The sequence below is a fragment of the Puma concolor genome, chromosome A2, assembly GCF_028749965.1.
Source record: "Puma concolor isolate L17-30 chromosome A2, mPumCon1.1.hap2, whole genome shotgun sequence".
In the NCBI taxonomy this organism is placed as follows: domain Eukaryota; kingdom Metazoa; phylum Chordata; class Mammalia; order Carnivora; family Felidae; genus Puma; species Puma concolor.
In genome coordinates, this window is record NC_141668.1 from 156,383,573 (window position 1) to 156,394,581 (window position 11,009).

An 11,009-nucleotide genomic window follows, 5' to 3' on the forward strand; every position below is an offset into this window, starting at 1 on the left:
CTGAACCGTGTACTTTATTTTTTTTAATTTTTTTTTTTCAACGTTTATTTATTTTTGGGACAGAGAGAGACAGAGCATGAACGGGGGAGGGGCAGAGAGAGAGGGAGACACAGAATCGGAAACAGGCTCCAGGCTCTGAGCCATCAGCCCAGAGCCTGACGCGGGGCTCGAACTCACGGACCACGAGATCGTGACCTGGCTGAAGTCGGACGCTTAACCGACTGCGCCACCCAGGCGCCCCTGAACCGTGTACTTTAAAATGGTTAACTTTACGGTGACATTTGCCGCAATTTAAAAAAAAAAAAACAAAAACAAGGGCAGACGAGTAAATAAGTACCGACATAAAACAGTTTTCCGCATCTGTGCTTGGGAGGCAGCTTGGCAATGCTGGTTAGAGGCATGGGCATCACGGCCGAACTGCAGGGCTCAACTGCCAGCCCCACCCGGCGTCACCTGGGAGGCCTCGGTTAAGTAATCTAACTTCCCTGGGCTTTACCGTCCTAGTTGGCGAGAGAGGCATAATGACAGAACCTGCTTCCCAGGGTGCTTTCAACCAGTAAATAAAATGGTAGAAGGTAAGCGTCCAGCACAGGGCGCAGCACAGACTGGCCCCAGGGCCTTTGCCCCTGCCATCTGCCCACCGAGAACGCCCTTTCCTGGGACAAATGCTGCTCCTTCAGGCCTTTCCTCAAATGCCACCTTCCTGATGGGGCGTTCCTTGATCCCCTGAGTTAAAACCGGAAACCGCCCTGCCAACACCCACCCCGGGGTTCTGTCTCCTCCTCCACCCCTGTCTCTCCCCAGGGCTTGATTACTTATTTGGTCCATCTCCTGTCTCCTTCCACTGCACTGTCTGTCCTGTTCACTATGTAGGCCAAGGCCTCGAACAGAGCACGTCCCGAGGCAGGTGATCAATAAATACATGTCGAATGACTGGTGTTAGCGAATACCTTGGTCCCGATCCGGTGTGTAAGCCTGCCTCCCTGACAAAATAAAACTGCTGTTTTGTTGTCTAACGACCTTGAAAATAAAAATTAAACCTAAGCAAGGTGCCTGGATGGCTCAGTCGGTTGAGCATCTGACTTCAGCTCAGGTCATGATCTCATGGTTCATGAGTTTGAGCCCCGCATCGGGCTCTGTGCTGACAGCTCAGAGCCTGGAGCCTGCTTCGGATTCTGTGTCTCCCTCTCTCTCTCCCGCTCTGTCTCTCTCCCTCTCTCAAAAATAAAGATTAAAAACAATTTTTTTAAATTAAGCATAAGTTTACATTTAAAACCCAGTGTTTCCAGCTAAGTATTATTCCCCAAGGGGGGAATCTGCAAAGGAAAAGAGAGAGCCGTAAGACAGTGCCATGCGCTCTGAAACATAAACCAAAGAAGTCACCCCAGTTTCCGAGCGCCCACTGTGTCATGAGAGCTGGTCCCATGAGCCTTCAGGAGGGTAAGGAGCACAGTGCACCCATGGGCCCCTGGGACCCCGTCCCTCCAGGCACCCTAGGCCAGAGCCGGTCATTCACGGAGAACAGGGCAGGCTAAAAACAGGTAGGCCTTTCCCAGTGCCCTGCCCTCCTCCGTGGGGCACAGCGGCCACCCTCACGGGACTCAGCTTCCCAAGGCTCTCAGCCCTCAGATGGGGAAATCAAGACCCCAATTATTCAGAGCTCAAAAACGGAAGAAAAAAAAAAAAAGACAAAAACAACCCTCAGACTCTTCTAAAAACAGGCTTTCTAGTTAGTTCTCCCAAGAGACCACGACGTCGTTACCCCACAGGGCAAGACGGCTGCCTCCAAACACTGCACAGAGAAAAAGAAAAAGCTGAAGCCCGCAGACTCCAAGAGTTTGAGATTCCAAAAAGAGAATAAAACAAAACCAGAAACTGTGAGTAAAACCAGTAAGGAGCGTCTTCCACCCCACTGGGCGCCGTGGCTGTGGATGTCACCTGGCTGCGGGGCTGGAACCTCGGGTGGGGGCTGAGTTAGGAGACACCTAGCGCACAGGTGTCCGACCCCTTCTCCCCCATGCCCCGTCCCCCCTCCAAGTTTCAGCAGGTGTGGGGTGGGGCCCTGTATCGTTTGCATTTCTAACCAGTCCCCAAGTGAAGGGATCCAGCTGGTCCGGGGACTACACTTTGAGAACCACGGCTCGAGAATAGTCTTCTGTGTTAGTAGTGCAACTGCGCGCGTGCGCGCACGCACACACACACACACACACACACACACACACACACACACACGGCCAGAGAGAGCCCCTGCCTAACCACTGGTCTTCAAATAGCCAGACCAGCCTGGCCCAGAAGCACCGGCCCCCAGACGCTTGTCCATTCAAGTCCTGCATGAGCCAGTCACTGCCAAGAGGCTCTGAGGGCGCACCCAGAACCCCTGAAATCCGACGTCCCGTCATTTCCCTTTTTTGAGAGCGGTCGTGGGCAACCCCACCCCGCTTCGCCTTTTGCACGTGCGTAATGCCTCAGCTGCAAGATCCGCTTTCTGTTCAGGGATGCTGTCAAGTTTCTGAATCAGGAGATGCAGCTGAGAGAGGAAGCCACACCCCCACCCCCAAAAAAAGCATGCCACTCAAGGAGAGCGACGGCATCCCCGACGGGGAGCCCCTCCCCCAAACGCAGGGACCTTATCACCCACGGTGGGCAATGCCACCTATCTCTCACTCACCAAAGTAATCGGCCTTCGGGTGACCATCCATCTCACGCTCCAGACGCTGAGTGAGGGCTTCTAACTTCAGTTCGGCGGCTGAGGGCCCAAGCTCGGGGCCCGGGATGAGGGTCTGGCAGGGCAGCCTCACCCTGGGGGGACTGGGGCTCTCCCGGAGCCCAGGCCCCAGGCTGCCATCAGATGACCAGCCGGAGGGGCCTTCTTTACAAGATAACTCAGGCGGGGTGGACATCACCGGATGGACAAGGCTGGTGGGGCTGAGCTTGGGACCAACGCCAGGGTCCGTGCAGACAGGCTTGGGACCCAGTCCAGGGGCCGCACCCGACGGCAAACCGTCCACGCTGGCTGGTGAGGATGATGGGGAGGAACTAGAAAGGTAAGACTTGGGTCCATCTTGGAACCAGGCTTGAGGGTCCACAGTGGGTTTGGGCGTGGTGCCCGATACCTCGCTCCCCACGCCCAAGTTTGTTCTGGGAAGAGCTCCTTGGCTGGGGCAGCTCTGGGCCAAGGGTGCCAAGAAAGAAGGGGTCCTGGGCTGAGTGGGCCCCCTGAGGGCCCCGTTCTCCGGGCCAGGGGAAGAAAGGCCGGGGCTCACCCGCTGGGAAGAGGCGGTAGTCCAAAGCCCGGCTGGCTTCTCACAGCCGCGGCCACCAACACCGCCATCCTGGCCGGTCTCTGACGACTGGCTGGAGCTTGGGGCCAGCTGAGGCTGGTACAGGGGATGGTCCCCGGAGGGTTTGGACAGCGGTGCTTCAGTAGTCCCTGGGGTGCCAGGCCACCCACTCCCGACGCCCACCCTGATGCTGGGGGACACTCCCGGTTCATCAGCCCACTTTGGGCTCGCCAAAGAGAGGTTGTCATAATAGTCTCCGTGGGTGAGGCAGGAAGGATCCTCGCAGGGGCCGGGCTGGCGGAAAGCAGACATCTCCCAGCGTGCCAGGCTCTCCCTGGAGCCACAGTCCTGGCTGCCGTGGCTTCCGCTGCGGACATACGGCCTGGCCCTCTGGTCCTGGGGTGGATACAAGGGCTGCCCAGAGGCGACGGCGGTGGCCGTCCCAGGACCCGCTGTCGAGGCAGCGAGAGGGGGCTTGGTAGCACCATCCGGGGTCAGCTTGTGGCCCACAGCGGCATCCCGTCGGACCTGTGGGCCTGGGAGGCCCCCGCCGTTGACCGGACCTCTGACCCCCCTGGGCAAGGTCTCCTCCTGCAGAAGCTGTTGCTGCTGCTGGCGGTGGATCTTGGCCATCTTGGTGGCAAACACCCTGCGTGTTTCCTCAAACTCAGGGTTGTTGCCTGCCCCCTTGTCCACTCGGAAGAGTCCATCCTTGGAGGCCTCGTACATGTTCAGGTCCTCAATGAATTTGCTGGCCTCCAGGCCCAGGTCGCCGTACTTATCCATGTCGCAGGCGCGAGTCAGAGCCTAGCCCAGGTGGCCGGTGTGTCGGTGAGCTCGGGGCGGGGGTGCGGGTTGTTGCAGCGGGGGCCGGGGCTCAGGTCCAGCCCAGGACAGTCAACGCCTTCCACCTGCCGGGCCTGAGAGTCATGACCCCAGGCCTGGGAGTCCGGCCGAAGTGGAGGCCTCAAGGCCGGCCGGCCCAAGTGTGCGTCCAACTCCCTTTCGCCTTGGAGGTGTCCACGTGGGGGCAGCTGGTGGCGCTTCACCGTCCCAGCTTGCCGTGCGTTCTTTTCTCCTTTTCAAATCGTAAAAGGAAAAAGAAATAGAAGAAGACAAATCCCCTCCGTAAGCAATCAAAGTCCGAAACGGGACGACGAGCGCAGCCTCTGGAGGGAGCCGGAGTGAAGCCGGCTCGGCGGGAGAGGGTGGAGGCCGCCGGACCGGCCGCGGCAGAGGCGCGGCGGCCGGAGGCGCAGGCACGTCCCGGGCGCCGGGCGCTCGCGGCTCCCCGACCGGCGCGGAGAGGGGCGCGGGGAGCGGCGCACCGGCCGGCCCGGGCCGGGCAGGAAGTCCACGGCGGCCGCGGCGGGCGGCCTATTGTCCGATGGCGGCGGCGACCGGGCGCGCGCGGGCCGGAGGGTGGCGGGACGCGGAAGTGAGCGCGCCGGACGCAGTCCCCGCCGCTCGGTGGCCGGCCGGGCGCGTCCCGGGCCGCGAGGAGGCGGAGGCGGGGGAGGCGGGGGAGGCGGCCGAGGGGCGGGGTCGGCGGCGGCGGGCGCCCCGGGGCAGGCCTGCGCCGCGCAGCGAGGCCCCGCCGCCCGCTCCCCGGCCGGGCGTTGTGGGGGGACGCGGGGCTGTGTCCCGGCTCGGGAGCGGGCACCGCGCGGGGGCTGCCCCGGCCGCCGCCGCGCTCCCCCCACCCCGCGATCCGCGCCCCGCTCCCGGGCTCCGGGCCGGCCCCGCCCCTGGGCGCGCTGGGCGGGGGCCTCCGCGCCGAGACCGCTGGTGGGCGGCCTGGGCAGCCCGCGGGGGCCCGCGACGTGCGCCTCGGAGTCTGCGGGAGTCCCGAGGGCCCGCCCTCCTCGCCCCACCGTGCCTCAGTCTCCCGGGTGGGCAGTCGACCCCATGTGCCGCCCGAGACCGCCTCCGTCCGGGCCGGGCCGGCCTCCAGGCTTGCCCGGGGTGCGCGACCGGAGGCCCGGGATGTCCCCCCGGGGCTGGTCCGAAGTTCTCTTTAACAGGTGGGCAGACTCGGGCACTCAGGGGGAAGTGTCCCAGACGCCAACGTGGGAGCCCAGGTCCTCTGAAAGGAGGAAAAGAAAAAAGTCACGTTGTTCCCCGGAGGGCGCGCGTTTAAGGGGCTCAGTGCAGCAATAAAAACACGTGCCCCGGTGCCTCCTTAATCCTAAGGGGATTCCTGACCCTCCCCCACCTCCAACCCTCCACCCCCCCACCCCACCCCACCCCCCCCACCCCCACACACACACCCGGGTCCGCACGACTGCCCGGGCGGCGGCCCTGACTCCTGGGCGCCCCCGCCTGGCCCAGCGCTCCGGGCACCAACTCCGAGGCGACCCTGCCTAGGTGTCATTCATTTCCACAGCCAGAGTGATCCTAAGGCGAATACCAGACCAGTCACTTCCCTGCTTAAACTCTCAATGCTTAACCCCGGAGCCTGGATTGAAATCCTCTCCCTATCGGGGCCTTCGGCCCCGGCGGACCCTGCCGCCCCCCACTTGACTGGGGGGCCCCTCTGCCACTGTGCTCCCCAGGCAGGAGCTTCCTGGTGTCTGCCCAGAGCCTGACCTTGAACTTCTGTGGCTAGTCCTTCCCATCTTTGCTGAAATCACCCCCTCCCAGAGGCCTTCTTTTTCAGCACCCTCTTTCTTTTCTCATCAGATCTGATCACTATTTATGTATCTGTTTACATGCTTTTTTTTTTTTTCTTTTTTTTTGGTCATGGTCAGTGGGTTTTCCACCTCATTGAGACCCTATCTGTATACCCCGTGCATAGTACATAGTAGTACATAGTAGTATCTAATGGTTGAACATGTGAATTAGCGAATCCATCTGCCAAAACCGACAGGGAACAAACAAGATAATCTAGGTAAAAAGTGCGCTGTATTCTGTAAACCCAAAGTGTGGTTTACCCGAGTCAGTATACTGTATGTGAGTCAGTATGCTGTAATCACCAGGAAGCTTGTTGAAAATGTAGAAATTCACGACCCCGCCCCCCATCCAACCATCCAACCTAGACTCTTCATTTTAACAAGACTCCTGAGTGCTCTGTTTGCACAATAGTTTGAGAAGCCCTGCTGTGAAGAACTACACAGAATGAGGTATTTTTACTTTTACAAAGTCTTTCAACTTTCTTTTTTTTGTCTACAAAAGTAATACATGTTTATGGTAACAACTTCGAACAATACAAAGACGCGCCAACTTTTAAAAAGTTGCCCATGATCCCCTGGACCAGAGAGAATGGTTAAACAATCCTTTTGTATTCAGTAAGACTTGTTAATTGATCACTGGGTTTACTCATAAGGTGAGTGATATGCTTGTGAACTTTTTAGAACAGTGATTCTCCAACTATGGCCCTGGGCCCAGCAGCAGCAGCTGCACCTGGAACCCGTCTAGACCTGTGGTTCCCAAACTTGAACACCCATCGGAATTCCTTAGGGAGCTTATTAAACACTGGTTGCTGGGACCTACCACCAGTTTCTGATTCGACGGTTCTAGAGTGCGGCCTAACAATCTGCATCTCTAGTTCCCAGGTGATGCTGACGGAGGTTCAGGGACCACACTTGAGAACCACTAGAGTCCCAAGTCCCAGGCTTCTGCTCTGGGCACTGTGGCAGTGGCCGTTGGTATACAGAGAGGTGAGGGCATCTGTCAGAGTAGAAAGCCGCGGCCCAGCATGCCTGACCCCTGAGTACCGGGAACGTAGCTGACAAAGTACCGGGAAGCCTCATACTAGAGCCACAGACACCAGCCAGGGCCTCTTGTAAATCAGTTTTCTCTTTTCATGCTAAGTTGGCAGCACCTGAGCCCATAATCCTTGGTCCCTACCCGCTCCCCCCACCCCGCTTCGCCTTGCCCGGAGTGCTCAGAAGTCACGGGTCTTACTCCCCATCCCCCCTGCGGTTCTAGAAACTGCTACACCATCTCCAGCATCTAAAGACACACACCTGAACCCACCATCTACGTATGTCCTCACCAGACTGGCTTGTCCCCTCCCGGTCAGTGGAGTACCTTAAACCTTTACAAAACAGCTCTTAAAGATGGCATCCCAGGGGCCATATACCACTGGGAAGGGGTACTCGGAAATGACGGGCACGGCCAGGAGGCCACTGGGTATTTTACTGCTGCCGCTTAACGCTCCAGAGGCAGAGATGCTTTCCAAGTCTCTGCCCAACATTGAGAATCCGAGCCGTGATTATTTAACGTAGGCCGGTTTTGTCTGTTCTGTGTGCTCGGAAACATCCGTTGATTAGAATCTCAAAAATTGTGTTCAGACTTGCACGTCAGTTGTTTAAAAAGCAAAATACTAAAGACCTAAATGTTTTTACCACTAAGCAGGCAGAGCATGGATGGTTTCGTTTAAGTGTTTGCTGATGATGTTTTGTTTTGTTGAATGAGAAATGTCCCACGTTCTATTTTACCAATAAAGCCACTCCACGGCAGCGACCGTCCTCCACGGCCCTGCCTGTATAACAGAAGCCATAATCAACACACAGCTTTCCCTGAGTCTTGAAGCTTATTTTCATGAACACGTGGGTAGAAAAAGCACGTGCCCGTGAACACATTGGTGAAATGTGGAATTTTCAAGTTGACCTGCCCAGAATCTCAGTAATGTCAATCAGATCATAAACCTTCAGCCCAGCTCCAAACCCTCGAGCAGCATCCTGAACCACGAGGAGAGTAAGACCCTCCCCTTGACCCTATGTGACCGGGCCTCTGGCCACCTCTACCTCCTAATTTCCCTCCAACCCCCCTAGGAGGCCTTGGGCCCTTTTCCAGGTGCTGAGGATATGACAGTGAACAAAGCAGATGTGGCTGTCTGTTTGGATCTCCATCCCAGTGCGACAGGGTCGTCAGTAGAGAAAATAGATACATGCCTTGTGGAGGACATTAGAAAGTGAGGGGAGCTAATGTGAAAGATGAAATAAGGAAGAGGATGGGGCGCCATTTTGAATACAACCACCAGTGATGGCCTCACTGAACACAGACTTGAGGAAGAGCGAATGGAAGGAACCATGTTGGAGACAGACATCTAAACAGCCCTTCTCAGGAGCTTTGTAGGGTACAAAGTGGAATCGAGGGGGAAATGCCATCAAGAGAGGCTTTTTTTGAGATTTTCTTTTTCTTTCTTTCTTTTTCTTTTCTTTTTCTTTCCTTCCTTCCTCTCTCCTTCTCGTCTTTTCTTTCTTTCTTTCTTTCTTTCTCCCTTTCCTTCCTTCCTCTCTCCTTCTCGTCTTTTCTTTCTTTCTTTCTTTCTTTTCTTTCTTTCTTTCTTTCTTTCTTTCTTTCTTTCTTTCTTTCTTTCTTTCTTTCTTTCTCCCTTTCCTTCCTTCCTCTCTCCTTCTTCTTTCTTTCTTTCTTTCTTTCTTTCTTTCTTTCTTTCTTTCTTTCTTTCTTTCACAGAGCGAGACAGTGTGAGCTAGGGAGAGGGGCTGAGGGAGAGAGAGAGAGAATCTCAAAAAGCCTCCATGCTCAGCATGGAGCCAGGCAAGGGCTCAATCCCATGACCCTGGGATCATGACCTGAGCTGAAATCAAGAGTCAGAGGCTCACCCGCCTGAGCCAGCCATGCATCCCTACTTTTTTTTTTTTTTTTTAAATATGGGAAATGGTACACGTGTCTGTGCTGATGGGAATGGCCCCGAGGTGGAGGTTGGGGCAGGAGAATCACTCTTGTAGAAGAGAGAGAAGGGGGTTTTTGGAGTGGCACACCTGAGTAGCAGAGAGGGCCAAGCTCCACTGAAGATTTCATCCATGGTAACAGGAAGGATGTGGGCAAGAGTCAGGTAGGGAGGTATGTAAGGGGCTGGAATCTTGGGGTGGTAGGAGGCTCTTCTGATTAGTTTTCTCAGTGAAACAGGAAGTAAGGAGAGTTAGCTGAGAGTGAGGCCAGGGGAGCTGCTGTTGGGAACTGGCCATCTGGGGGACTGGGAGAGCGAAGGGCCCGGAGAAGCACCGAGTGATGGAAGCACGGAGGCTTTCCCTTCGCTCCCAACCCCCACCCTGAGATCTGGGGCATGGATTTCAATGAGGCCAGCCAGCACGGTGGCATGCTTTTCTCTGGCCAAGTTCAGTTGCAAACATGTGGGTATGAAGTAGGTGGAGAGTTGGATCCAACCAGCGCTGGGTCTGCCAAGTGAGTGCAATGGAGCCAGAGTGGGCAACACAGTTGCCCTAGACCCTGCCCCCCTCCCCCGAGGTCCCATATCCGTGTGATTCCCTGGCTTACAACCCTCAGGTCTGCACCCAGCGGTCCCTTCTCCAGGAAGTCCTTCTCAACTCTTCTCCATCCCTGTCCCCACCTGACGTGGCAGGGACTGTCTGTCTCCTCACTGGGATGCAAACCTCCCCAGGCTATGGGTCATTGGCCCTTCTGTTCATTGTTATGTCCCGGGAGCCAAGAACAGGACCTGGCACATGGTAGCACCCCTTCAAAATGCTTGGTAAATAAATGAAGGGGTCACATTAGAAAAGGGAGTACAGGCATTATCATCTACAGGTGGAAAAAAATGATTGGACTTAACCGTGACCTAGATTTGGAGAGACAAAGAAAGGAGGCCACGTTATTACTCTTGGGACTTTGTGTGTCACTACAAACCTTCTGTAGAGCTTGGTGATCACCTTGTACAAATATTTGATCAACATCATATATCCTCTATCTTGCTAGTCAAGAGTATGGCTAGATATAGATGTATGTGTGCATGTGTATTTGAATGTGTAAAGGATATTTGATTTAATAATATCTATTTGCGAGGACGCTGACTCGGGTGTCCGACTTTGGCTCAGGTCACGGTCTCACGGTTTGTGGGTTCGAGCCCCACATCCGGCTCTGTGCTGACAGCTCAGAGCCTAGAGCGTGCTTCGGATTCTGTGTCTCTGCCCCTCCCCTGCTCATGCTCTGTCTTTCTCTGTCCTCAATAATAAATAAACGTTAAAAAAAATTAAAAAGAGTATCTGTTTGCAGAGTGCCTGGGTGGCTCAGTCGGTTGAGCGTCCAACTTCTGTTCAAGTCGTGATCTCACGGTCCGTGGGTTCGAGCCCCACGTCGGGCTCTATGCTGACAGCTGGGAGCCTGGAGCCTGCTTTGGATTCTGTGTCTCCCTCTCTCTCTGCCCCTCCCCTGCTCATGCTCTGTCTCTCTCTCTCTCTCTGTCTCTCTCTCTGTCTCTCAAAAATAAATTTTAAAAAATTTAAAAAGGAATACGTGTTTGCATGCATGCATGTATATTTCTTATATAGGTGTGCATACAGAATTGTTGACAAAAAGGCATTCAAAAAACCCGAATCCAGGAGACTGCAGCAGGCTGTAAACGGTGCCCGGCCAGCCTGTGAATTACCAAGGGGCCCATGAGGCAAAGGGCCCCTGTTCTTTAGACAGAGCCCTGCTTATTTTGCAGTTAACTGAAAGGGCCTTTCTGTCGCTTTTGCTTGGCTACAGGGAATGTCCCTGCACACAATGCCGTGTGTGTCCCAAAGCTGGAGGGCCACTTCAGGGAGAACGCTGAAAAGAATCTTTATATTTCAGCTGAACAGATGGATGAAGACTTAAGAGCCCAGGTTCCTCTGGGCTCTCTCCATCCCACCGGGGCCCAGAATAGGCCAGGAAACCTTGGCCCCTCCCAGTCCGCTTCCCGGAACCCTGGCGGCTCCAGCCTTGAGTTGCACTGTGGAACTGGCCCATGGATGGAGACAAACAGATGTGACGGAG

The 11,009-nt window shown here is 55.7% G+C and overlaps 1 protein-coding gene across 1 annotated transcript in view; it reads right to left on the minus strand.

The window, feature by feature from the left end:
* LIMD1 (LIM domain containing 1) overlaps positions 1-4,686 on the minus strand; it is a 70,258-nt gene extending 65,572 nt beyond the window's left edge. Inside the window, exon 1 of the mRNA XM_086698440.1 lies at positions 2,669-4,686. Coding sequence (XP_086554566.1) covers positions 2,669-4,067 — 1,399 coding nt within the window. The 5' untranslated portion in view covers positions 4,068-4,686. The remainder of the gene's footprint in view (positions 1-2,668) is intronic.
* Positions 4,687-11,009: the final 6,323 nt, after the last annotated feature.